The sequence below is a fragment of the Mesocricetus auratus genome, unplaced genomic scaffold, assembly GCF_017639785.1.
Source record: "Mesocricetus auratus isolate SY011 unplaced genomic scaffold, BCM_Maur_2.0 Super-Scaffold_100004, whole genome shotgun sequence".
Lineage (NCBI taxonomy): Eukaryota > Metazoa > Chordata > Mammalia > Rodentia > Cricetidae > Mesocricetus > Mesocricetus auratus.
This window is the reverse complement of record NW_024429189.1, coordinates 38064639-38092628: the sequence shown is the minus strand read 5'-3', so window position 1 is coordinate 38092628 and position 27990 is coordinate 38064639. Positions and strand designations below refer to the sequence as shown.

General features: G+C 42.3%; 1 protein-coding gene across 1 annotated transcript in view; it reads left to right on the top strand.

Annotated features, from left to right (window-relative positions):
- The window catches only part of Lrp2 (LDL receptor related protein 2), a 144535-nt gene that overhangs the window by 30917 nt on the left and 85628 nt on the right, over positions 1 to 27990 (top strand). The window contains exons 4-15 of the mRNA XM_040745510.1: positions 740 to 856; positions 12178 to 12288; positions 12611 to 12724; positions 13732 to 13848; positions 14682 to 14831; positions 15936 to 16055; positions 21017 to 21145; positions 22829 to 22998; positions 24337 to 24560; positions 25314 to 25520; positions 26406 to 26608; positions 27647 to 27787. Coding sequence (XP_040601444.1) covers positions 740 to 856; positions 12178 to 12288; positions 12611 to 12724; positions 13732 to 13848; positions 14682 to 14831; positions 15936 to 16055; positions 21017 to 21145; positions 22829 to 22998; positions 24337 to 24560; positions 25314 to 25520; positions 26406 to 26608; positions 27647 to 27787 — 1803 coding nt within the window. The remainder of the gene's footprint in view (positions 1 to 739; positions 857 to 12177; positions 12289 to 12610; positions 12725 to 13731; positions 13849 to 14681; positions 14832 to 15935; positions 16056 to 21016; positions 21146 to 22828; positions 22999 to 24336; positions 24561 to 25313; positions 25521 to 26405; positions 26609 to 27646; positions 27788 to 27990) is intronic.

The following is a 27990-nucleotide window of genomic DNA, read 5'->3' as shown; positions in this document are numbered from 1 at the left end:
GTGACACCAATGCTGGAATTCCCATGTGTCTGAATCACTCCTGTGGTTTTCTCTTTAAAGATGTATTTATTCATTAGTTTAATGTGTATGTGTGTTTACCTGAATGAAATTATGTACACTGTGTGCGTGCAGGAGCCTGATGAAGCCAGAGAGGGTGATCGGTCTTGTGAAACACAGGAGTCATGGGTGGTTGTGAGCCACCATGTGGGTGCTGGGAATTGGTCCCTGGGTCCTCCACAAGAGCAACGGTGCTCTTAACCACTGAATTATCCTTCTTCCACCCATGTACATATCTTTGGCTATATCTGGTTCTCCTTCTGTCATACACACCTTTTTTTGTTGTTGTTTGTTTTTTTGTTTTGTTTTGGTTTTTTGAGACAGGGTTTCTCTGTATTGCTTTGGAGGCTGTCCTGGAACTCGCTCTCTAGACCAGGCTGGCCTCGAACTCACAGAGGTCCGTCTGCCTCTGCCTCCTGAGCGCGCTGGGATTAAAGGCGTGCGCCACCAACGCCCGGCTTGTCATACACCTTTTAAATGTATATTGTACTAAACACATTAGCTAACATAATTGTCTGAACTTCATAATGTAATGCTTTTACATGAGTCACTGTGAAGTGTACATCAAATACATGGTCTCTGCTTATTTTTGTCCTCCAGGATTATTCATATTTGGTAAACATCAGTGGGCTAGCCTGTATTTGGCAATGAGTGTAAATGAAGTTCTCTTCCTTTTTTCCAGCCGGGACCACGTGCTCAAGTCAGCAGATGACATGCTCCAACGGTCAGTGTATTCCAAGGGAATACAGGTGTGACCGCGTGAGCGACTGCTCCGATGGATCTGATGAGAGAAACTGCTGTGAGTCTGCTTCAGTCTTTGCACAGGGTTTAGTTTCACCTTTGGCATTTTAATCAACTTGTCAGAGTTGTTGATGGACAGAAATGCCTACAATATGCCTCTTGTTGCTGAAACCTCTTGGCAGATTCTTTGGTGGATTAGGGGTGATGGTCAGATAGCAGTCTATTTTTAAGACACTCTGTTTGCCTTGCCTTAGCACATCAAGTTTTTGAAGTAAGAAACTTTAAACATTAACAGGATTCCCGAGACTCCTTGAATAATAGAGTACAAGATCAATTTTGTTCAAAATCTATAGTTTTATTACATTCCATTGGCTAAGTTTCCAGATAAAATTTCTCAGTTTTTCTCCCTTTGACTGTATTTTCCAGATTACTTTGGAAAATAGTTACATGTTGAAAATGTATTTCTGTATAATGACAGCTAGATCAATTTGTACCTGTTGGCCACAAAGTAAGGTATATAAATCACAGTATTCTCTGCATAATGTATAAATAATAACAGTCAAAATAGAAACTGCTGTATTGTATACTATGAAATAAACAAAGAGGAATCTTTGAGGTTGATATAAAACTGTCAGGTGCTGGGTGTGATGGGGCTCAGTGGCAAGCAGGTCTTTAGGGGTTCCAGGCCGGCTACCAAGTCTACCAAGTTCTAGGCTTGCCAGGGTTAGAACACAGAAGTTTGGCTGAGTGTTTGCCTGGCATGCATCATGACCTAGATTGGATCCCCAGCCATGCATAAACCAGGTGTGGTGGAAGAGCCCTGTAATCCTGTCGGGGATGCAAGAGGACCAGGAATTCACTTCTGCTTCCTTTTATTTTGAACATAATGCAGATAGTTGACTGGACTATGGTAATTTTATAGTTGCTAAGGACGTGTGTGTGTGTGTGTGTGTGTGTGTGTGTGTGTGTGTGTCTAGAGTGTTCATGAATCATGAACTCAGTACTTTGAGATAAATGGCATATTATAGCACTTCTTGAATTCAGCATTATAAATTCCAGTTATTAGGACAGCAGGGCAGGCATCATACTCTTGCAAATAAAGGAACTAAAACTTCAAGGGTATAGACTGCCATGCTTGGCCACAGCTTGTCTTCCAGTTCAGAGTCTGGCCTCTACCAGAAGGAGAAAGGCTCATCTTTCACAAAGAGAGTGCCAGGAGCTATACCGCCAGCCCACAGGCTGTGCCTTTATCCTCTATTTACAAATGTGTAAAAATGAAGCTTTATTCCAAATGTCCTGGGGCGGAAAGAACGTTACTTTGAGAGAGTAAAAGGCATCTGAGACAGTCTTTGGAGTGTTTTCATGTGAGTGAGCACCCTCTAGCTAAGTCCAGTGTTGCTAGTACAACTGCTTTGGATCTTTCGGGAAAAACTCGGTGGGATACAAGCGATCAAGTAGCCACAGTGAGAAATGGAAGGGAAGGGACCGAACTTCTAGATTAGCTTATTTAGTGTGTGCTTCTGTGTGTGGTGTGTGCATGCATGTAGGGAGACCACTTCTCCCAGAACCATGTGGGTTCTGGGTGTTGAACTCAGGTCGTGGGGCCTGGTGACAAGTTCCTTTATTTATGAGCCATCTCACCAGGCCTTAACCACTCTTTGAGTGCTTGGTGAGGTGAGGAGAGCGATTCATAGTCTAGATCCCTGTTTCTGGAATGAGACGTGTTAGGCACTCTCAATACCCACAGGCCTTAGGTAAATCTCACTTTGTTAAATTGCATTTGTTTTTAATGTGGTCAATTCTCACAAATCAGGAAGCGAGGGGGCTTCATACGTCCTTCTTAGTGCTTTCATCTGTTGTGGGGGGTCAAACAACAGCATTTTCTGCTCCCGGCATGCAGTCCAGGTGGTTCAGTTACTTGTAACTCCAGTGCCAGGGGAAGCAGTACCTCTGACTTAGTGGGCAACTGCCTACACCTGCGTATAATGCCCCAACTGAGATACACATAATTAAAAATCTTTTTAAAATGCCATGTGTGTGTGTGTGTGTATGGGAACCACAGAAGTGTTTGATATTTACTATCACTATAAATTGGTGTGAGAAGCACTTCCATTCCAGGGACTGTAAGGAAGAAGTCCACATTCTAATCACATCTCAACAGAATGGACATGTCTCATGCCTCCCAAATTGGCCTCAATCTTACTGTGACCTTACTTACTGTGCTGGGATCACAAACATACTATCACACCTGACTTATGCTTTGTATTAGGAATGAAAGTTTATAAAATGTATTGGCTTGAAGTTTATATAGTTCGTTTTTTGAGGCAAGGTCTCATTGTGCAGCTCTGGCTGTCCTGAATTCACAGCAATCCACCTGCCTCTGCCTCTGCCTCTTGAGTACTGGGATTAAAGGTGTGTGCTGTCACACCTAGTTGATAGTTTGTATTCTAAAAAGTTATTGTTTATGGCTTTTACTGTGGAAGATTTTTAAAAAGTTCATACACATAAATAATTAAAAACTCAAAAGGAGGTGGGGGGCAGAGGGGAAGGAAAAAGGAGGAGGAGGAAGAGGAAGTCATGTTAGTTGTCCTAGAATTTTCCAGTCTAGGTTTTGTTGCTTTCTCTGTTGTCCTTCACATGTCTTTCTGTCTCCTGGAAATTAGCTGGATCTAAAAAGCTTTCTACTTTGGCACCGATGATATCTTGGAATTCTAGACTGTTCTATGTATTGCAAAATATGTCTGTCTACTAGATGCAGGAGCAGGTCCTTATTGTGACAACTCAAAATGTCTTCAAACATTGTCAAATGTCTTCTGGAACAAGACCTCTTGTTGCTCCAGTTGAAAATGAATAATAGGTAGAATGAACAGATGCATGGACTTTCTAGATTTTTGCATTAAAGCAACAACCTTCTGTACAGTGTACCACGCCAGACTGTCTCTGTGTTTACCATGTCAGCCGTTGCTGAGATCCATTTGGTCAGTGATGCTTAGCTGTTTTTAACATCGGCTTGGACGCTTAGTAGTTACGTGCTTTAGTGTTCCTATGTAATCAAGGGTGAAGTGAGACTTAACCAGAAGTCAGACACATTTTCTCTTGCTTCTGTAACTATTCTGCCCTAGAGTCATTTCTTGTGGGCAAATGCTAAACAAGCTTATGATTATTATGACTTTCCTCCCCCCTTTCTTTTTTCGTAGAAATGACTTTGTGTCAGAAATGGGTCTTGATCTGTCAGAAATAACTCACAGATAATAATGGAAGTAGAAAAACTCCAGATAATTTATTTCTCCAGTATTTGAAGACCAAGAAGCTTGACTCTGTTATTTGTAGCTCTGCCAGTGAGACCAGACCTCTGTGTTATGATCCCTACTCTTTCAAGTTTCTAAAGCCAAGACCTTGCCCTCCAAGACAGAACACCTTGTGTCCATTCCAGGAATTCCTTTCCAGAACAGAGAATGGTGTGCTGGAGTCTTCTCAGGGAGGTGGAGTGTGGGGGAGGTAGAGAAAGAGTGGGAGGAAGGCAACAGGATTAAGGTCCCAATAAATGGATCATCTGTGACCTCAAAGTATGAGACAGGCATTGGTGGTGCATGTTTGATCCCACAACTAGGGCAGCTGAGTGAGGCAGGTGGACTTTGAGTTTGAGGCCAGGCCTCCTGCCCCGCCCCTACATAAATTTCCTATGACGTAACAGATACTTAATGCATCTGGCCTTTTTGCCTGCTATATTTTCATATGCTTTAGGTACTGTTGGTTATTCTACACCTCGAGGAATACTTACACCTATGTTAAAAGCTTTGAAATAGGTATAGGCTCACCCCCGCCACCCCTACCTTCCAGTTATCATTTTACTCAATCCGGTCATCTGGAAATGGCACCTGATATTAAACAGCTTGTCCATTTCTTTTTTTTTTTTTTAAGGAACAGAAAGACTCAAAACTGCAGCCCATTTTACTTGTAATGGGATTAGCATCAAGCCAAAGCACTCAGGCAGAGTCTAGATAAACATCAGAACAATGCACCAATTATGGGCCATTCTTTTAATATACCGAAGTGACTTTCGCTTGCTCAAAAATAGTAGCCGTTTTCAGGGAAGTAAAAAAGATTATTTCTTTTTATTGAGCACCAGATAGGAACGATTTTGGTGGGAGTAAAACTACCACTAATTATCGTGGGTTTGTAGCCCTCTCTTTTGTTACTTAGGAATGCCAAAGAAAGGGTAAAATCCCTGTTACAATGGAGGCTTTCTTGCCAGTAAGCGGAGGCATTTGGTCTGCCTGCCACCCGGACTGCTTTGTCCCCAGTGGTTCATTTCTATTGACTTTCTTTTCAGAATTTAAACATTTTTCTTTATGTATCTAACTGCGGAAACTCCAGCTGAGGCCGAAGTCGGAAGGGAGTCATGATGACAGTTAAAGTCACTCTGGGCTGCGAGGCTTCTCTTGAAGAACACGGTGTTCCTCAGCCTCATTTCCCAACCGGCTGCCCCATGAGCCTGGTTCAAGTGACCCTAGGACTCATGTCACAGTACAGCTGTACCTGCTTAGCATTCTCACACCCAGCCAGGATTCTGGGTCCTGAAATTTGAGGAAAAAGAGGGGGGGAGCCTTATTTAGTTTCCATCAAACAAGTATCTCCTGTCTTTATAACAATTCTAGGATCACAGCTGTTGCCCAATTCCTCTATCCCCATCACAACAAAATCACAACAAAGCCACACACCACACAGCTGTCCCCAAGGACTCTTTCTTTTTTTCTTTTTTTCTTTTTTTTTTGGTTTTTTTTGAGACAGGGTTTCTCTGTGTAGCCTGGCACTGGCTCTGTAGACCAGTTTGACCTGGAACTCACAAAGATCCAACAGCCTCTGCCTCCCAAGTGCTGGGATTAAAGGTGTGTGCTGGCACCGCCCGGACACTTTTGTAATTTTTTGGTGTATACATTACTCTATTTTGTAATATTCTGGGTAGCATCTATGTTGTCTGTTATTCTACTCCCTCAAACAGAATGAGAATTCTACAAGGGCAGGGATTTTATTACATAGCTAAAATGCTTTGATATTTGTGGTGTGAAATAATAATAATTATTATATTAGTTTTACTTTATGAGACATAGGTTTTCTATGTAGCCCAACCTAACTTGGAATGCATTGTATAAATCTGTTCCGGATTGCTGGGGTTATAGGTGTGTGTCACCATGGTCAGCTATATTAGTACATTCTGTATATTAATTATACATGATAGTCTGAAACAATTTAAAAGCTGTAAGAATTTTGGTTTTACCTGCCATTCTCTCTTCTACTCTCCTCTCCCCCCCCCCCCCCCCCTTGCTATGTAGTCTAAACTGTTTTCAAACCCAGACAAGAAGGTTGGCTTCTTTGTTTTTTTAATTATTATTTTTTATTTAGGTTAGAAACAATCTTTTTTTTTTTTGGTTTTTTTGGTTTTTACGAGACAGGGTTTCTCTGTATTGTTTTGGAGGCTATTGGTCCAGCCTGGCCTCGAACTCACAGAGATCCGCCTGCCTCTGCCTCCCGAGTGCTGGGATTAAAGGCGTGTGCCACCACCGCCCGGCGGTTAGAAACAATCTTGTTTCACATGTCAATCCCAGATCCCTCTCCCTCCCCTCCTCCGCCGCCCTCCCCACCAGGTCCCCCAGTCCCCCACCCAATCTCCACTGTGATCACCAAGGAGGGTGAGGCCCTCCATGGTGGATCTCCAGTAACTGTCATTTCATCCAGGGCAGGGCCTAGGCCCTCCCTCAAGAGTCCCGGCTGAGAGAGCCTCCCATATTGTGGCATGGGCACTCAAAGTCTATTTGTATTCCAGGGATAAATACTACCCTAGGCCTCCTCACTGACACCCACATTCAGGGGGTCTGGTTCAGTCCCATGCTTCCCATACATCAATCTGGAGTCCAAGAGCTCCCCCCTTGTTCAGGTCAACTGTTTCTGTGGGTTAAACCAGCCCACTCTTAACTCTTTTGCCCATCAGTTCTCTCTTTCTGACACTGGATTCTAGGAGTTCAGTTCAGTGTTTGTCTGTGGGTATCTGCCTCTGCTTTCATCAGTCGCTGGATGAAGGTTCTGTTTCCTAGACTCTGTGGCAGTGGTATTGTATGCTGGCACTCCCCTGATTCATGTCTAAAATCCATAAATGAGTGAGTACATACCATGTTCTCTTTTTATGACTAGGTTACCTCACTCAGTATGGTTTCTTCTAGTGCAATCCATTTGCCTGCAAATTTCAAGATTTCATTGATTTTTCTGCTGAATAGTACTCTATTGTGTAAATGGACCACATTTTCTCTATCCACTCTTCAGTTGAGGGGCATCTAGGTTGCTTCCAGGTTATGGCTATTACAAATAATGCTGCTATGAACGTAGTGGAACAGACATCCTTGTTGTATGAATGTGCATCTTTTGGGTATATGCCTAAGAGTAGAATTGCTGGATCTTGTGGTAGACTGATTCCCATTTTCCTGAGGAATTTCCATACTGATTTCCAAAGTGGCTGTACGAGTTGGCACTCCCACCAGTAGTGTAGGAGTGTTCCCCTCTCCCCACATCCTCTCCAGCATTAACTGTCATTGGTGTTTTTTATTTTAGCCATTCTGACAGGAGTGAGATGGTATCTCAGAGTTGTTTTGATTTGCATTTCCTTGATGGCTAGGGATGTTGAACACTTTCTCAAGTGTCTCTCAGCCATTTTAGTCTCCTCTATTGAGAATTTTCTATTTAGTTCTGTATCCCATTTTTTGATTGGATCCTTTGGTGTTTTGGAGACTTGCTTCTTGAGTTCTTTGTAAATTTTGGAGATCAGCCCTATGTCAGATGTGGGGTTAGTAAATATCTTTTCCCAATCTGTAGGGTGCCTTTTTGTCTTGCTGACTGTGTCCTTTGCCTTACAGAAGCTTCTCAGTTTCAGGAGGTCCCATTTATTAATTGTTGATCTCAGTGTCTGTGCTACTGGAGTTATGTTCAGGAAGCTGTTTCCTGTACCAATTCGTTCAAGGGTGCCTCCCACTTTCTCTTCTAACAGGTTCAGTGTGGCTGGATTTATGTTGATGTCTTTGATCCATTTGGACTTAAGTTTTGTGAATGGCGATAGACATGGATCTATCCGCATTCTTCTACATGCCAGCACCCAGTTATGCCAGCACCATTTGTTGAAGATACTTTCTTTTTTCCATTGTATATTTTTAGCTACTTTGTTGAAAATCGTATGTTCATACATGTATGGGTTAATATCAGGGTATTCAATTCAATTCCATTGGTCTACCTGTCTATTTTTGTGCCAATACCAAACTGTTTTCAGGACTACAGCTCTATAATAGAGTTTGAAGTCAGGGATGGTGATGCCTCCAGATGTTGCTTTGTTGAATAAGGTTGTTTTGGCTATCCTGGGTCTTTTGTTTTTCCACACAAAGTTGATTATTGTTAAGAAGGTTGATTTCAATATTCAAATGTTGGCTGGGAAAGCATAGATGGAGTGGAATGAAATAGTATACAGTACTGAGATGAAGGTAGCATTCTGTGGAACGTCTGGTCCACATACTGGCTTGGGCTCCTAGCACCTATGCTAAGCCACACTCTTTCTGGTGATTGGTGCACCTGGCCACTGGGGACAAGCATGAGGATGAGATAGGGGCGGGATCAAGGTGTTTGGCTGTGACAACATGTAGCTCCACAGCTCCTTCTGCATTGGAACAGTGCCACTAAATGTGGTACATTTTATATATGTGTGCAAATAAATGTGTGTAGCATGAGGGTATTTTTGTACTTTTGCAGTCTTTGCACCATTTACTCTTGTGTCAGAGCTTAGGTTTCAAGTTTGTATATGTGTAGGAGGCGGAGGGCTGAAGTAGCTCGGGCACATCTGAGTCTAATCCCAGGGCACACAGAAGATAGACTGTAAACCCTGCTTTACATATCAAATTGGCATCTTTGTAGAATACACCATGAGGTTACAGAATGCAGAGTTGGCATCAACTTTCTAGGCTTTGTAAAGTAGATGGGAAGTTGAGAGAAGCCCACTGCCTTGAGTTACTTCCTTTTCTTTCCATCTTCTTCCTCCCTCCCTGCCTCCCTCCCTCCCTGCCTCCCTCCCTCCCTGCCTCCCTCCCTGCCTGCCTCCCTCCCTCCCTGCCTCCCTCCCTCCCTCCCTCCCTCCCTCCCTCCCTTCCTTCCTTTCTTTTGTCTGTCCATCCAGAGTCTGTCTCATTCTGTAGATCGGGCTAGTCTGGAATCACTTTCTTCACTCTCTGGCCTCATATTTGCATCCTGGTGAATGTTGGGATTCGAATTTCTTTCTACGGCTGTTCCATTCATGAACATTCTTTAATTTTCCCCGTTACTTACCCTGAAGCCCTGTCTGCTATGGTTATTAAGCATATGAGTTGTGGAGGCTGATTGCTTGATTCTGAATTCTGGCTCTCCAGCTTACCAACCACCAGACATTCCTCAACCTCTTGGGTGCTTCAGGCTTCTCATCTAAGAAATGTAAAATAATTCGTGTTCACCTCATGTGGATAGAAAATAATCCATGGATATTGAATATTTCACATGTTTCTGGGACCTGGTTTTTAATATATTGTTGATGATACTTGCTTATTTAACTTTCCTGGTCGAGTGTTGGTGGTCAAACTAGTGAACTTTTTTCTGGCAAATCATTATATCCTTGGATTAGCCTGTTTGAGAGCAGAGTACAAAACATTAAGTAAAAGAATGACTCTGGGATCTTGAAAGTGTCCAGGTATTGTTTGCTTTTGTGGATCAGTGACAACTTACTGATTGGTGAGCTTTGGCTTGCCTATCTGCTTCCTTCCTTCCTTCCTTCCTCCCTCCCTCCCTTCCTCCCTTCCTCCCTTCCTTCCCCACAGGGTCTCTGTGTTTTGGTTGGCCTGGAATTCACTTATGTGGATCAGGCTTACAGTATTCATAAGATAATAACAGTACCTTAAGCTGTGTCTTCTGGGGCAAATGATTATTACACTCTTAAAGGTTCAGATTCTCTGCTATACTCAGATGGCTTCCTTCTGGATTCTGTTTTTATTTTGAGAGAGGTTCTTTATAGTCCTGTCTGTCCCACTAAGTAGACCAAGCTGGCTTCCTAGACCTGCCTACCTCTCCTGGTGCCATCCTGCCTAGACCTCCTTGTTTACATAACTATAGTATGAAAGCTTCTTGCATAAAGCCAAGTCATTTAAGGGGAGAACAATGTTGTATGCATGTTTTATGGCAGATGTCAATCTGCGAGGATCAAGTTACTTGCTTGGGGAGGAGCAGGGTGTGGTGTGAGGAAGTGTGACATTTTGTCTTAGTTAATTGGTCAGTTTTTTCCTTCCAGGTGCAGAAAGTGCTCCTGGGTGTTGTTTCCTCAAATTGAACTTTCTCTGCTTGACAAATTTGCAAGACTTCTGATCACTGAATGACTTTGCTCCTTGGTTTTTAAAAAAACTGTAAGGGTGTTAGGTATTGCCCAGTGGGAAACTCATCCTATTATGACTTGCTGTTCTATGGCTTAGCTTGAAATTCTCAATATTTTTAGCAAGGAAAATTTGAACCTGTTTTGTATGGGTGGATATCTAAAGGGAATCACCTCAAGTTATCTACACACAGAAAAGACCAGGAAGTGTACAGGGTTTGGGGATGGGAGTTGTCCTCTTTTGTTTGAGAGAGATTCATTATCATCTTAGATGGAGACAAAAATAGCTGTTTGTTCTTCTTTCAGAGCGCTGGCCTCTGGCTATCCTGATACCACCCTGATGACATCAAGCTGGCCCTGTTAGCTTCAGGGAAAGAGCCTTGTCAGGGGTTACTGATTTAAATCTCCTTTAAGTTTTATGGCTGGAGAAAACAAGAGCCCTACCCAGCACTTTGATTCCAGATCCTTCCTAGCCATAACAACCACCTTAAATGTGGTAGCCACAGTCCAAGCCCAAATAAATTTTCCCATTGACAGGAGGCTTATCTGGCCAGAGGGCTGGCAGAGAGCTGGCTTTCACTTGACACTGCTTTCAGAAGGCCAGATAACATGTTGACTCCTGGAACTATCTGGCACACAGTGGTAGGGGATAAGGGGGAAGGGATTTGAGTGAGGTCCTCACCTGACCATTTGCATCTCTGGGAGGCAGAATTAATAAACAGAGTTGTGTGGCCCATTAAAGGCATGTTTGCAAAAATGTAGCATCCCCATAATGAATGGGAAGGAACAGTTTAAATATGAACTCAGTTATGGGCTATCGTAAAACAAAGTTGAGAACAAATTTAAAATTGCTCAGCACAGTTTTAGCTTAGAGGTAGGGATGTGCTGTCTCACATTGAGACTTGCCTTTTCCTTAGTTAAAAATAAATATGAAAACAACTTGAGAATCTCAATGAGAAAGACAAATTCAGGAGAAGACACTTGTGTGAAGGACATTAAAAATATTGTGTAAGAATTGGTCCTAGTACTAGGGCAGCTGAAGCAGGGGGAACATGAGTTGAGGGTAGCTTGATCAATATAGTGAATTCCAGGCTAGCCTGAGCTACGTAGAAAGACCTGCCACCAAATAAAACAAACAGTAACAAAGCAAAGCAGGTGTTCAAAACAAGGCATTTATCTGTGATGCTTACTTGGGATGGGTATCTCAATAGCAATGTTGACTTGGTTCTTTTCTTTCTTCCTCTTTGTTCTCTCCTTCCTCCTCTTCCTCTTCTTTCTTTATTTTTCCAGGTAGATTTTCACTCTGTGTCTCAGGCTGGTCTGGAACTTACTATGTAGCCCAGGCTTTCTTCCCTCCAACTTAAAATGACCCTCTTCCTCAGTTTCCTGGAATTACAGTTCTGAGCTACCATCCGGAGTAATAGTCAACATTTTTTTTTAAATACACTGAGTGGAGTTTCAATTCCTGATTCTAAAATAAGTAAGGCAGAATCTGTGAGCTTAAGTGTTATTATGTAAAGGACATAATAAAGGTTTACTAGACATTGTTTCCTTAGGACCGTCTACCCTGTGTGTGGTATTCATGTATATTCACAGAAATGAGCAGGTTGAGTAAAAAGCCATGGCTATTATCTCTGCCCTTGGCCAAGGTCTCCCAATCTCTAGGCTCATTCTCTTTCTTCCCCTCCAGTGAGAGAAATTGCCCTTCATTTCCCAGAACAAGTGTAGCAGCACGTGAGTTTCCTAGGATGTAGTGTGTATTATGTAGGAGGGAGTTCCATTTTGAATCATTTTATATTCTAATTCTTCAGCTTTCATTCACCTTGCCCTCACTCACGGTTTCCAGGAGGTCAGGGACCATCTCACATTCAGTAACTAGCACATTGCAGTTACCCAGGAAATATTTATGAAACCGATGCCTTAACTTAAGGTTTTATTATTATTATTTTCTTAAACAGATTACCCAGCATGCGATCAACTCACGTGTGCCAATGGAGCCTGTTACAACACGAGTCAGAGGTGTGACCAAAAAGCGGACTGCAGGGATGCCTCTGATGAAGCCAACTGTAGTAAGTCATGTGACTTAGAGGTGTGGCGGTAAACTGGAGCGGGCTTATACTGACTTGGAGGGACAAATACAGTTCTCCTCAAGCCTGTGTCCACCGGGCCCATATTAGTTAGTTGTTTAAAATCATCCACCAGTGGCAGTATTTATTACAGCATGGGTTTTGGCAGAAGCTACAAATTGGGCCCTCTCTGTTTCCCATGGACCGGTTGTATCAGTGCCCACCGCCTAACGTGCTACTTTTAAAATATGAGGTAGAACCTTCCAGTGAAATTAGATGGTGACGATTATCTCTTTTTCTTCCTCTTTGTAACCTTGTGTCTCAGCTGCGCAGTGTTCACACAAGGAATTTCAGTGTGGCAGTGGAGAGTGTATCCTTCGTGCCTACGTCTGTGACCATGACAATGACTGCGAAGACAACAGTGATGAACACAATTGCAGTACGGTGATTTCCTGATGCTGAGTCTTGTGATACGGGGCGCTTTGTCCTCTCCCATACACTAACGTGATGCATTTTTCCCCCCTGGGAGAAGTCTCTGTCTGATGGCAGAAGAAGACAAAAGATAATGGAAGGGCTATTGCTCCTTCCTTATTAGTATTGCTTGATCTGGGTTCCTTTATCCTCCAGGCAAAGATTTGCTGATAGCTCGCATTCTTTCTTACATTCTTTGAGTTGCAAGTCACAATATGTCACAGGACTCTGATCTTGATAGTAGATCTTGAGAGGGAAGGGAGCTTCCTACTAATGCTGGTTTTAGCTCCAGTTTTGAAATTCCTACTACATTAGAGTTAGAAGGCCAAGAAAGTTTCAATGGTTGGTGTAAATGATTTTCATTGTCTCTGCATCTTTCCTTCTGACCCAACCAATATTTCTGTGTATTAGCTGTCTTCTGAACTTCCTTTATTGGAATATTGGAAAGTTAGAAGACATCACGATAACTGTTTTACCAGCTCCCATGAGTCACCACCAGCTTCCTGGGGTTGTCTACCTACTACAATAATCTCTAACCAGCTTTGATTGGATGATGCCCTATCTCCCTGTTTTTCTGGGAGTTAATTAAAGAGAATGAGTGTACTGTGGAGTGTATTTCGGTGTAGATGACAACTACAATGATTAGGGTAAAGTCAGTAAATGCTGAGTGTTGGCATGTCTGGAGTGTTGATCACTGCACATCTCTTTTCTCTGGCACCCAAGTTCATTTCCTGGAGTCAAAACTGCTATTTCTGCCTCCCTCCCTCCCTCCCCCCCCTCCCTCCCTCCCTCCCTCCCTCCCTCCCTCCCTCCCTCCCTCCCTCCCTCCCTCCCTCCTTCCTTCCTTCCTTCCTTTTCATGTTTGTCAAGCTACTATGGCTCAAGCTGATGTAGAAGCCTCCGTTTCTAGGAGCTGATTGCACTTTTCCCCCAGTGACTGTGCCTTTGTAGTACTCTCTTGTTGCTCTCTTGCAGACTACGACACCTGTGGAGGCCATCATTTCACTTGCTCCAATGGCCAGTGCATTAATCAGAACTGGGTCTGTGATGGAGATGATGACTGCCAAGATTCTGGTGATGAAGATGAATGTGGTAAGGACTAGGCAAGGGTCATTTTCCTCCTTTAGGTAACCATGTAGAACCCGGATGCAATATCAATTAATCAATCCTTTCTTTCCCCGTGTCTAAGAATTAGCAGGCAGGATGGTTTCTTGCCCTTTATGCCTTTCTTTTTTTTTTTAAGATTTATTTATTTATGTATCAGATTCTGTTATAGATGGTTTTGAGTCACCATGTAGTTTCTGGTAATTGAACTCAGTCAGCCCCTCTGAAAGAGCAACCAGTGCTCTTAACCTCTGAGTCATCTCTCCAGGCCACCTTTCTTTTCCCTTCAAAACCACTTGTTTTACTAGTTCCAGGAAAGGAGGGAAAAGGTAATTTGTTTTATTAGACTTTAGAGCCTTTAAAAAATGCCTTAGGCTTGTAGTAGTATGTGAAGGATAGATAGGTCCTGCTGGGAATATTGGAATGGGATTCAGGATGGGCAGGTACAGGCATCTCCCTATAAAAATTGTCATTTGAGAAGGAAATTACCCTTGGCATTCACTGTGGTTGTCAGTTATCTCACATCCATTCTGTATAGAAGGTTTCTTTCAGCCTTCCAGTTCCAGAAAGAGGAAGCATCTATTGATTTTATGTTCTGTCATCTTTCCTGGATTATCAGTTTTGTTGGCTGCCTCATTCAGAAAAAGTTATGTGGAACTTAAATAATTCCATTTGATCACATAGGATCTCAGTAAAAGGCTATGGTAGACCCCACTGCAACAGACAAGTTCTCACCTGGCCCTTCTTTTCTTTTAACCATGGGTCATTAAGAGTGACATAATCACTAGGGTGGTCTAGAACTCTCTCTTCTTCCCTTTCAGAAAGTAACCAACGTTATCATACATGTTACCCAAGAGAATGGCATTGCCCAAAGTCTGGACGATGCATCCCAATTGATAAAGTTTGTGATGGAGTTCCAGACTGCCCAGGTGGAGAAGATGAAACCAATGCCACGATTGGAAGACACTGTAGTGAGTGTGACAACTGCCTAAGGGTTGCTTTGTTTCCCATTGTTTCTTGAGCAAATTCTCAAATGCGGACAGTATCAGTTGGCATCTGCGCAGCAGAGTACCTCAATTTAGTTGCTTCAGGCTCTAACATTCATCATTTCTTGTAGTGATTCTTGTCTATTCTAGTCCACACTTAGTTTGACGATGGTGGAAAAAGTAAGCGCTTGTATTCAACCATTTTTAAGTCTCTGCATGTATCATGTTTGCTAATGTATTGACCATAGCATGTCATTTGGCTGAAGCCAGAATGGAATGAAAGTACATGCCACCAGGGAAAATTGTTTCAATAACAATTAGGATGACTCTAACATGGGCTATTTTTATTTTGTGTGATACTTAGGACTCAAAGGACTCAATAGTGTTATACAAATCCTACCCACTGAACTGTGTCATCTGTCCTGTTTCATAAATTTGATATTTGCTTTATATGGTATTAGGATATACTAGAAGAAAAGAAGCTTCTGGTTTCTAGGGTGTATATATTCAGTTGTCTTCCCTTGGTTCTTAGGCTAGGTACTGTGAACTATTTTCCAATGATAAAACTGATCTAGCTATGTGGCGCACATTCGTGTCCTATCTCCGTCTTCCAACTAGCCCATCTGTTCTGAGAACATCTCACCTCTCAAAGAGGGATACAATTTTAAAGAACACTAACTCAGTTGGTGATTTCACAGATGAGTAATTCTAATTCCAAGGATCTTCCTCCCTACCCCCACACCACCAACGACACTTGTCAGATTTATTGTGAAAGCTTAGTAATAAACAAATGATATGTAATAATTTAGACAATAGCAGAAAGAAACAAACTAATTTTCTGAAACCATACTATTTGAGGCCAGCCAAGTTAGTAGCACCAAACCTTATGACCCCATTTTTCATGAAAGCCAGATATAGCTCCCACATAGCAGGAGGAATAGAAATGAAACATTTGCTACATAACATTGCAGTTAGGTGGCTGGTTTTCTTGCTCTACTGCATGGAAGTTACTAGGCGAACTTAGTCTTTCTGTCCATCAAACTTGTCTGTAGTCTATCCACTTAGCAGTTTCTTTCCTTCTCCGTTTAGGTACGGGTATCTGCTCAGTCTTAAACTGCGAGTACCAGTGCCACCAGACACCATTCGGAGGAGAATGTTTTTGTCCCCCAAGTCATATCATCAATGTCAATGACAGCCGTACCTGTGTAGGTAAGTGGTAGCTTGGAGCTCCGTGTGTTTCATCAGAGTGTACCAGAGGGACTGCAAAGTCTCAAACCTGGCCAGCGTCTGCCCTGAGGCTTTTGTGAAGTGACAAGCTGGAGAGTGGCGTTGGCTAGTGACATGTGCCTGCTCACTACCTGATTATGTTCCCCTTTGAAACATTTAGAGGCTGTGGCATGCTGGTTTTCTTTATAAAGTTAGGATGAATACTATGGGGTTGGCATTTTCAGTCAACATTTATTCTTGTAGATTATCCTTCCACTCTCTTCCCACCCATCTCCCTGGACACTTAGTGTATGCTTCCGCACCCTCTTAAGCTGTTTTATGCCTAGCCCTCCTCAGTACCTCTTTCCCCTACTCATGGTCTCTTTTTCATAGCCTTTCAAATCCATTCCTATACAGGCATATAAACATAAGCTAGGGCAAAGAGCCATACTGGTTTTTAAACACTGAAAACAGCACAAGAAAACCTTTTAAAGGAGCAGCGGATCATCAGGTGGGGGTGCTTGCCCCTGAGTTCAGTTCAGTTCCCAGACCACATGGTGGAATGAGCGTCTCCTTGCAGGTTTCCCTGTGACCTCCACACGCTCACTGTGGCATGGGCACACACAAATAAATGAATGAATGAATAATATACTCTGCTTTAGGAAAATATTTCTTCTGAAAAATTCTAAAATTTTTATTCCAATTTATTAAAATAACGTTGAATTTGGATAAACCGAATGAAGTTAGATTTGGTTTTTACTGTCAGCACTTGGCTAGAACATAACTATACAATTATTGAATATTATAGTTGATTTCAGTAACTATCCATAGTCAGATGGTCATTTTGATCCATTTGCAAATTCAGCTTGGAAAGGGTAGGAAGGAAGGGGAGTGAGAAATGGAAGGGGGAGAGGGGAAAGAGAGACAGAGAGACAGAGACCCACCTTCTCAGAGAACTGGGGGGGGAGGGGAAGAGTGGGAATGGGTGCAGCTTGTCTCTTAAAGGGAAAATGCAGTTCAATGCTGAATTTTTATATTCAGTGAAATAACCCAAGGAAGTTATTCCTGTGATATCCAAAGTAGTGCCGCAGTTCTGTTTATTTATTTAGCCTCTTGCCTCTTCCTACTGAGTTCTGAGATTATAGGCATGTGCTACTGTGCACATCCAATTTTAGTTTTTAAACTACTAGGACCATATCCCCAGGTATGCCTATGACCTAACTTTCTCCCTTAAGTATATTAGTCATAAATATTAAAATAAAGTGGGTCTCCTGGTGCAATGTCTCACACCTTTTATCCTAGCACTTGGTAAACTGAGGCAGGAAAGATCAGGGGTTAAAGGTCATCCTTGACCTTTGTCTAGTGGATTTTGAGACCAGCCTGGACTACACGAGACCCTATGGTTCATGCCTGTCACAATGAGACTGAGAAGTCTAATTTATTCTAAACATTCACTCAGGTTTCTGTTACTTTCAAGACATTTTTGCAGATAAAATATACTCTGAAACTGAGCTGTTTCTTTATGCTTATTGCACCGGGATTTGGTCAAGGCTTAAACTGTGCACATGGGCCCATCCTCATCAGGCAGGTAGACTTCTCCATCAATGCTCCCGGAGTCCCTCTGAGAGGCGTTCCGTTGCCTGGGGCCGCGCTCATTTGTGGGGTGAGATTGCCCCTTTACTTTGGCAAGTGTCAGGCACCTCTGCTCCCTTGGCTGCCAGCACGCTGCCAATCCTATTTCCAGGCTTTTCCTTCTCTAGGCATTTATTTCCCTTTTCTCTCAGGAGTAAAGGAATTCCAAGAGAAATACCAGAAGCTGCATTCTCAGTATTACATCAGCGTCCTTTTTTCCTTTCACAATCCCCAAAGCGAGCAGCTGAGGCGGGAGGGGGAGTGAGGGTTGGGAAGCTGGGTAGGGCATGATGGGGGTTGGGCATCAGCTGTCTTGCTGTGGAAACTTGAGTGACTGGCTTTTACTGTGTGCCCTGTCTGGTGCCACCCGCAACCTGCTCTTGGCTTATTTTTTCTCCCTCTCATCCACAGAGCGCATTTCCTATATGTAACTCTGAACTGAGGCTTGTTATCTATTAGAGCTTCTTAAATGTCATAGGCTCTGGTCTCCTCATTTTCGTTGTTTAAGAAGGGAAAAGCTGACATCGCAAGGGTTTTTTGAGTCATACAATTTACGCACAGCCTGCTAATGTTGCGATGCAGAAAAGCTTCCTCATGGTACTGGCAGGTTTTAGGGTTTATGAAACACACTCAGCCTGAAGTACAATAGAAACAGGCGGGTTGAACAGTGAGGGACCCGTTTTAAATTCCAGAGGACATCCTTCAGTCCCCCCCCCCCCAGTCTCTTTCTGGGACATTCTTACAGACAACCTCATTTAGAGATAAGCTCAAAAGTCTACATTTGAGGGTCTTTGTGACTGGAAGGCCCCCTGCCAACTGCAGGGACCTTTTCTGTGACCTTCCCTGTGGAGGATTCGTGAATGCATGATTTAACGCTGAGTTCTGAGGCCAGCTAAACAAACCCTTCCATATTCGTTTCAAAGATGACTGTTTTTCCCTTTGTGAGCGCCAGTTTAAATACAGGACATTATGAAACCAGATATACACTTGTTTAAGCTCAGTTGAGATTTCAGGAGAATTGTTTTAGTTTGTTCTCTCAAGCATTTTAACTCAATAAATCCTCTGCATGGTTTTTGCTCTCTGCATGGCTGACCTCATTACAGAGGCTTCAGGTGTTGGGTGCCTTCTTCGACCTGTCTCTCCGCTGAATGCCTCGGCAGTAATCAAGAATAAAATGGAGTAATCTTGACACGGAATCTGGTGTCTTTCCACCATTCATTGGCCTCTGGTAGTCTTGACCTGGCAGTGGAGTTTCTGTGGCATCCAGGAACAGTTTACTGGGCTCATTGTTTCTGATTGACAGGACATGCTGTTTGTTGACAGATGACATTGTGCTGCAGGGTCAGGGCTCGGAGGTCATTCAGTGTGCAGGGTTTCACACAGCCAGACAGAGTTATCTTAGGCATTCTAAGCCAAAAAGTTTTTTGAATTTTGTCAAAGCAGTTATTTGTTGGTAAGAGTAGGGGGTGGGCAAAGAGTAAGAAAGGCAGGGAAATGGGTAAATGTGAAGGGGTCTGGGCAATGGCTGTATTTCAGGTCCACATCCTCCTAGTTTCAATGCAGTCTCCCAGTCCACTTTCATTTTCTTATCATACTCAACTGATGACAGATATTTAATTAGCCTTCATTTTCCACAGGAGGGATCTAATAGTACAATCTGTTTTGTTGTGGTGGTTTCTTACCATGTATGTAAGTCTTGACTGGCACTGGTGAGTAGCAAAATATGTCATATCCAGTTATTGGAAATGGTCGAAACCCTACACAAATATCCACACGTGAAACACATTAAAGCTAGGTGATAGAAGGCATTTGTACTTCAGAGGTCCAGTTCTAGTTTCCTTTTGATGGAAATCCATACTCCTGCTGCTGTCTGACCCAGGCCCTTAGTTTTGTAATCAAAATTAGATGGTGGGCCTGTGAGATGACTCAGTGGGTAAAGGTGATTGATCGCCTCCAAGACTGACGGCCTGAATTTATACCAGCATCCTCCGACTTCCACACACATGCAATGGGATGCACGTGTACATACATACCCACATGCTCGCGCCCGCACGCACACACACACACACAAAGTGAGGTAGCTGGCCCATAGTGACACCCTTTAATGCCAGGATAGCCAGAGATACATAGAGACTTGGTCTCAACAAAACAAAACCAAATTAAATAAATAAACAAATAAGAAATTATGATCACTTATGCTTTTCTAATGCCAAAGGGCATGAGGAGGCAGTTCACTGTTATAGGGAGGAGTCACGGTTATGAAGGGTATTCAAATATACCAGCCTACCAAGAACAGGACAATTAGTTCATCCCTCAAAACTGACAACAATTTGATGAACGTCTCTTATAATTTTTTTGAGACAGGATTTCTCTGTGGTTTTGGAGGCTGTCTGGAACTTGCTCTTGTAGACCAGACTGGTCTTGAACTCACAGAGATCTGCCTGCCTCTGCCTCCCAAGTGCTGGGACTAAAGGCATGTGCCACCACTGCCTGGCTCTCTTACAATACTATTATATATCTTTTATATTAAAATTCTTTGCCAATAGAACTGACATTGCTTTGTGTGTGATTTGCATACCTTTTACATAAGGGACATTCAACAAACATTTTTTAAATGTATGAATAATTAAGGAATAAAGAGAAGATAAATTTAGTGTTGCTTATGACTTTGAGGTCAAAACAAAGAGATCTGGATAAACAGAAATTCCTAAATACTTGATTTGCAGTCACAGACCATTTTCATGAGGGATCATCTTACACATACAAAAGTGGTGTTGCCCATTAGAACTTTATGCCAAATGCAAACATTTCTGTATCTTCACTCTTGTAATTAGTAATCATGTAGCTATTGAGGAATTTAAATGTGCAGACAAGACTGGGACACTAGGGGACAAATGATTACTACTGAAAAAGCACAGGTTTTTAAGGGAAGCATCTTTACCAAAATGTGATTCCTGTTAGCCAATGTTAATTAATGTTAATTAATATTAGTAACGAGATATAGTAACATCATGAGTGTGCCATTCACCGTCTGTAAAAGTGAGTCTTCCTGTATAAAATGTGATTCCTGTTAGCCAATGTTAATTAATATTAGTAACGAGATATAGTAACATCATGAGTGTGCCATTCACCGTCTGTAAAAGTGAGTCTTCCTGTATAAAATGTTTATGGATTTTCTCCTTATGAAAATATCTGTTTTCCTGCTTTTTGTGTACTTCTCTGAACAAGCATGCCATGATATTCTTGGACATAGTATTCAATATTTCTTTCTGGGAATCCCCAAGAAATGGCTGATGAACATGATTATGAATTTTCTTTCTCTCATGCGGCAGATTTTGATGACTGCCAGATATGGGGAACTTGTGACCAGAAGTGTGAAAACCGACAAGGCCGTCACCAGTGTCTCTGTGAAGAAGGGTACATCTTGGAGCGTGGGCAGCATTGCAAAGCCAATGATTCCTGTGAGTATTTGACTCTTAATCTCTGACCAGTTGTCTTCTGGTGCCTCCCTTCCTTAGCTTGTAGCAGAAGAAATAACAGCATTTCTGACCACAGCAAGGTTTTATTGTCACAGAGTGGAGGTGGCCTTGTGACCTGGAAGAAAAGATAAGCCTTAATTGTATATTATTAAGGTCCAATTTTTATATAGTCTTCTTTTTCTCCCCCTACACTTTTTCAGTACTAAGTATTGAACCTAAGGCCTCAAGCATGCACTCAAAGATAGTTTCAGCATTTTTTTTCTTTTGTTTGGTTTGGTTTGCCTTTTTTATTTGTTTGTTTGTTTTGGGACAAGGTCTCTCTGTGTAGCCCTGGCTGTCCTGGAACCCACTCTGCAGACCAGGCTGGCCTCAAACTCAGAGTTCTGCCTGTCTCTGCCCCCAGTGTTGGGAGTTTCAGACATTTTAACAGCTTCTTTACTGGCCCAGGCCATTGTACCACCCAATTAAATTTACTGTAGAATAAGAGTTGTGTGTTGAATATTATGTGTAGAAATAACTTAGAAAGCTCCAAAATGGATAGACTAAATTTGGTTTATAGTTTTTGTAAGTGTTGAATTTTTTTTGTCTGTTGGGATTTGCTAGTTCAAGGTCATCCTCAGTTCCTCAGTGAGTCTGCACTAACCTGGGCTAACTAGGACCCAGACAGCAAAATAAAAATATGTTCATGTTAAAGTTTTAAGAATATTCACATTTAATATATATAAACATATCCTTCCGTCCTTGGTTCTTTCTTACAAGTGTATTGTCTTTCCCACAAATAATTCCTTTGCTTCATGAGAAAACTAAAAAAATTGCAAAACCAAAAGTACAATTATAGATATTGGATCCTATTTTAATGTGTACTAGTAAACTATGTGGGCAGTTCTACATTTTAATAATGTCACATGTTCTGTATTAACTCTTTCTTGTTTATTATTATTTTTGGTTGAGATTTATGAGCCAGTGTCTCACAGTGTAGCTCATGCGGGCCTAGGACTCGCTGTGTAGCACATGCTGGCTTCTAACTCCGGGCAGTTCTCTTGCCTCAGCGGCCTCTTGAGGCAACGACAGGAATGAACTGCCACTCCCTGCATCAGTTACTCTTTATTATGAATTATGTACTATGCATACGGGTATTTTTGCCTATGTGTGCCTGTGCAATAAATGTACCACTGGTACCTGAGGGATCTAGAAGAAGGAGTCGGAAAACCAAGGACTGGAGAAACAGAAGGTTCTGAGGTGCCACACAGGTGCTGGAATCAAACCCAGGTCCCCTGGAAGAGCAATCTGTGCTCCTAACGACCGAGCCAGCCCCCCAGTCTTGTACCTGACTCTTGAAACCAGCCAAACGTATTTTAAGCTAGTACAAATTAAGACTCAGTCAGTGATTTCTTCCTGTTATTTTGCATATTTGGGAGTATGTAGTGTAGATTTGGATCTACCAGAGCCATACATTCCCAGAGCCCTTAAAATGCATTCTATATTTAACAGAGCGTGAGGGTACACGTGACTTTAGGGTGTCTGAATCATGAGGAGACTTGCTGTGTGTATTCTTGACTGCGCTGAACCAGCGGTCAGGGTGGCTGCTGTCTGCTTGCCTCGTGGGAAACAGAAGCTGACATCAATTCCCTTCACTTGTTTCTCTCTCTTCTTTTTCCCTTGTAGTTAGTGCAGCCTCCATTATTTTCTCCAATGGTCGGGACTTACTAATTGGAGATCTTCATGGAAGAAACTTCCAGATTCTAGTAGAGTCTAAAAACCGTGGACAGGCTATGGGTGTGGATTTCCACTATCAGAAGCGAAGAGTCTTTTGGACAGACCCCATGCAGGACAAGGTAAGTAGACAATTCAAGGGCGTAGCTCGTGAGCCGAAGGAACCTAAAGCACAAAGTGTTGATAGCTTTTCATTTTGGGGGGAGCAGAGGGGAAGGTTCCTTTGTTTCCTGACAAAAAAAGGCCCTTGAGATATTTTATGTTAATCAGCACCTTTTCCATGCTATACTATTACATGTGACCTGGGAGACAATGACAGCCATTATTTGGATCAGACTTGAGCAACTTTTAATTTTATTCGTAAAGGAGTCCAAAAGGATAATTAAAAGAAATCATAGACTTTGCAATACTAGATAGATATTTAGTAGTCATTTTTGAAACTTGATCATCAAAATATAAAAGGTACTCTTACTTACTCGCATGATAAAAATCAGACTTTTTTTTAACCTTCAGTCTGTACATGGAACTGTACAATTAAGGATTGGAAGCTTTCTATGTGATGGTCAAAATTTCATTACATTGTTTAACTTAAAAAGTAAGATTGATTTTATTAGAATTTTGAATATACTACACATTCACTCTGCACTAAACCGTTGCTCTTTATTTTATTATTATTTTCAAGACAGGGTTTCTCTGTAGTTTTAGGAGCCTGTCCTGGAACTTAGACTATTCTGGCCTTGAACTCACAGAGATCCACCTGTTTCTGCCTCCCAAGTGCTGGGATTAAAGGCGTGTGCCACCACCACCTGGCCAGATTCAGATTCTTAAAACATATTTTAGAAACTCTTGAAGACTTCATGGAATTTTATTCTTGTTCCATTTCTTTTCATGTAAAGCCAATTGTCCCTTTATAGGGTTCAAATTAAGGGAAAAAGCACAACATTGATAATTTTGATCATTAGGAATTCTTTTTTTTTTTTTTTTTTTTTTGGTTTTTCGAGACAGGGTTTCTCTGTATTGTTTTGGAGCCTGTCCTGGAACTCACTTGGTAGACCCTGCTTGGTCTCGAACTCACAGAGATCCACCTGCCTCTGCCTCCCGAGTACTGGGATTAAAGGCGTGCGCCACCACCGCCCAGCGATCATTAGGAATTCTGATTTGAACAAAACTAAAATAAAACAGACCACCATCATCTTCATCGAAAATCTAAACCAAATATGAAAAAAAATGCAAGCTTAAAACAAAAAAATAAAAACCTCTACAGAATCCAACTATGTATTTACCACATATGTACTCTGAACAAAATCCATTTTCTCCTGGTAAACCACAATGTAAAATACAATAGTCAGTTGTTTGTGGTAGCTTATTCATACAAAATATATGCACTGAGTGAAATATGAGAAAACAGGGTGCGTGCTCAGGCTAAGGAGTATATTTATCGATTGTGGCTTTTCTTCCAGGTTTTTTCCACAGACATAAATGGCTTACATACCCAAGAAATCCTTAATGTTTCTGTTGAAGCTCCAGAGAATCTGGCTGTGGACTGGATTAATAATAAACTTTATCTGGTAGAGACAAGAGTCAACCGCATTGACATGGTCAACTTGGATGGAAGTCAACGTATTACTCTTATAACTGAAAACTTGGGGCATCCTAGAGGAATTGCTGTAGACCCAACTGTGGGGTAAGTGATGTCAGGGTATACCTACTCCTCCTAAACATCTAACCGTAATTGCATTCATTGGAGGTTGATTATGAATTCTCTTGGTTCTATATACTAGAACCCATGTTTAGTAGGTTCCTAGGTATAGAGGGTTTAGCAGAGTTTAAGTCCATATATGAGGATATCTAATATATAGATAAGTCCACAGAAGGTTATGTAATATGAGCTGAATATAAGTCCATGTAAGGATAATCCAGGCACACCTTGTGGTGTCCTGGAGATACCCAATATGTAGTGTGAACTGTCTGTGGGCTCTGGTTTAGTTTAATTAATTATTACAATACAATACAGCGTTAGTATGCTCTACCCCTATTAAGGGGGTGCCTCGAATGTGAGCCAGCTGACAGGGGAAGACCATCGTTGCAAGCATTCTGGTTTGCCCTTGTTCTACACCTCTGGGTTGAACAACAGTGTGAACCAGCTGACAGGGGAAGACCATCCTTGTAAGCATTCTGGTTTGCCCTTGATCTGCACCTCTGGGTTGAACAACAGTGTGAACCAGCTGACAGGGGAAGACCATCGTTGTAAGCATTCTGGTTTGCCCTTGTTTTACACCTCTGGGTTGCACAACAGTGTGAACCAGCACACACATTAGCCTTGGCTACTTTCTTTCAGGGTTAAAAGCAAATGTTCTAGACCTCCACAGCAGAGTTTAGGAGGGAGGCTAAGGTAAACTTCCAGAACAGATTCTTCCATCCTGCTCTTCTTTTGTAGCTATTTATTTTTCTCAGATTGGGCAAGCCTTTCTGGGCAACCCAAGGTGGAAAGAGCCTTCATGGATGGCAGCAACCGGAAGGATCTGGTAAAAACAAAAGTAGGGTGGCCTGCTGGGATCACTCTGGATCTGGTGTCCAAGCGAGTTTACTGGGTGGACTCTCGGTATGACTACATTGAAACTGTAACCTACGATGGAGTTCAAAGGTGAGCCTTTTTTTTTTGATGGCTTTATAAACTTTGGCGAAATTGTATAAATCTGAAGGAGTAGAGTTAAAACACTACTTTGCGAAATGAGAGCTTGATCAGCGAGAGACCTGTATTTAAAAAAATTATTGTCATTATTATTTGTATTGTGTATTTTTTCCAAGAGTCCCATTGTAATGTTTTCAGGGCCTTCAGATAATAGTTTTTCCCTTCAGAACCTCTGTCTACCTCACTTCTTTCCTGTGTTAAAATCAGATGGTGTCCCTGGTACAATTATGATCTGTGCAGAGTTCCACCCAGCAGCGAAGAGTGGTAGCCCCTGGTGTTTGCCTGGCATCACTTCTGCATTCCATTGTCTTGTCTCCTAGTTGCTGAGGAATGGTCCACGGTGCAGTGCAGAATTATTGTTGGGGGGGGCGTCACTCAGATTTCTGATCCTGACTGCATCCGTCTGTGTATGGGGTTTAAACCGCTGTCTCACATGTTAGCTTGTATATATATGTGAGGCAGGTGCGAAGGGAAAGCGAGAAAGCAGCCATTTCTCCCTCAAATGGAGCAAACTGGAGTATTGATTTCCGTCTTTCCCCACTCCTCCTGCCCTTTGCGAAGGCGGCTAGCTGGGAACCTAACTTGGTGGGCAGCACTCTCTGCCTGTGAGCTACAACTCCAGCCTGATATTTGTCTCACTTTTTTTTCCCAAGAAACAAAATTTTGCATAATGAGAAAGGATTTCAAAAGCATCCTAAAATATGTCTTTTTCAACATGCTCTATATTATAACAAGAAGCAATTTAGGATTTTAGACATTCAGTCGAACAAATTACCCCTTCACCACAATAAAAACAGGCAACAGTGGTATGACATGTGCCTGTATCCTTTGTAACAGGAAGACGGTAGCTCATGGAGGCTCCCTTGTCCCTCATCCCTTTGGAATAAGCTTGTTTGAGGAACATGTGTTCTTTACTGATTGGACAAGGCTTGCTGTTATGAAAGCAAACAAGTTCACAGAGACCAGCCCTCAAGTGTACCACCAGTCTTCTCTGAGGCCTTACGGAGTGACAGTTTACCATGCCCTCAGGCAGCCCAATGGTAAGTCTCTGGACCACGGTCACCTTACTTGGTACAGGAAAGGGTTTCTTGTAGTCATGGAGCGAATGATGACGCACTTCACAAGATTTGGGTGCTGTTCAAACATACGAAGATCACGTGCAGAGTTATAGTCGCAGAGGCAGAGGACAGTTCCTGAACTGACTTTTTTTGGCGTCCACCCAGGCGCTTGTTGCTAACAGCAACTGAACTATGCCAACCACTCATGTGATGTAGTGTCAGCTTCATTTTCTACTTTGATGAATATGTTTTGCATATGTTTTTTGGTGTTTGCATTAGGACTGTCATGGACCAGGTAAAATCAACACAGTTAAGAGGGAAAGAGTTTGATAAGAATAAGCCAAAGGTTCAGAAGACAATTTAAAAAGCTGAGGGGCTCAGCAGTGAAGAGACTCATGCTAACACCCACAGGATCGCTCACAACCGTCTGCAGTCCCTGTTCTAGGGGATCTGATGCCTTCTTCTGGCATCCTTGGGCCACTGTACGCACATGGTGCATAAATGCAGTCAAGCACTCACATACGTGAAATAAACAAAAAATAAAATTTGTAAGGCAGACAAAGTAGCTTGGTGTGGCATCCTCACACAGGCTACCGTGAACTATCGGAAGGCATACGCTAGTTTGTGTGACAGACAAATAGGATTTGGAACCAGATCTGTTTTAGCCAAGTAGTCAATCTTGGGCAACTTAACTTTTCAGAACCAGCAAGTTACTGGTGGTACACTTACTTGCAAAATATACTCTAACTATGTAATAGAAACAATTATATACTAAGAATAGTTTATTTGAGTATCTCCTGAATTAGAGCCATACAAGTTTTATACTGGAGGCTAGCACACTAATAATTATCTCGGAAAAGCAATCTCACAGTTTAAACACTATGAGAGGCCTGGTTTTGCCTCTAGTCTAAGAGTGGAGGCATCTCTGAAGTTGTAGCCACCGGAGAGTACCCAGATGGCTGTGCATGTCTTGCATCACTTTTGTTTCTCAATGCTTCTTAATTTGTGTGCTTCCCCCAGCCAGCAATCCGTGTGGAAGTAACAACGGGGGATGTGAGCAGGTCTGTGTCCTCAGTCACAGGACAGATAACGGCGGCCTGGGCTACCGCTGCAAGTGTGAATTCGGCTTTGAACTGGACACTGATGAGCTCCACTGCGTTGGTAAGAAGTTTGCCTTACCTGTCTTCCTAGCAGACATCACATGGTTTGTGTGTGCATACTTTGGCCCCAGGCAGCCCCTCTTCCGCACTGGGTTAACTCCGAAGTGAGAACTACCTTTCTAAGAGGGGCACGGTGTTCTCTGTGTGTAGAACCATTCACACTGAAGATTGAGATTTCCCTTTTGTTCCTTGTTCAGGGGGTTT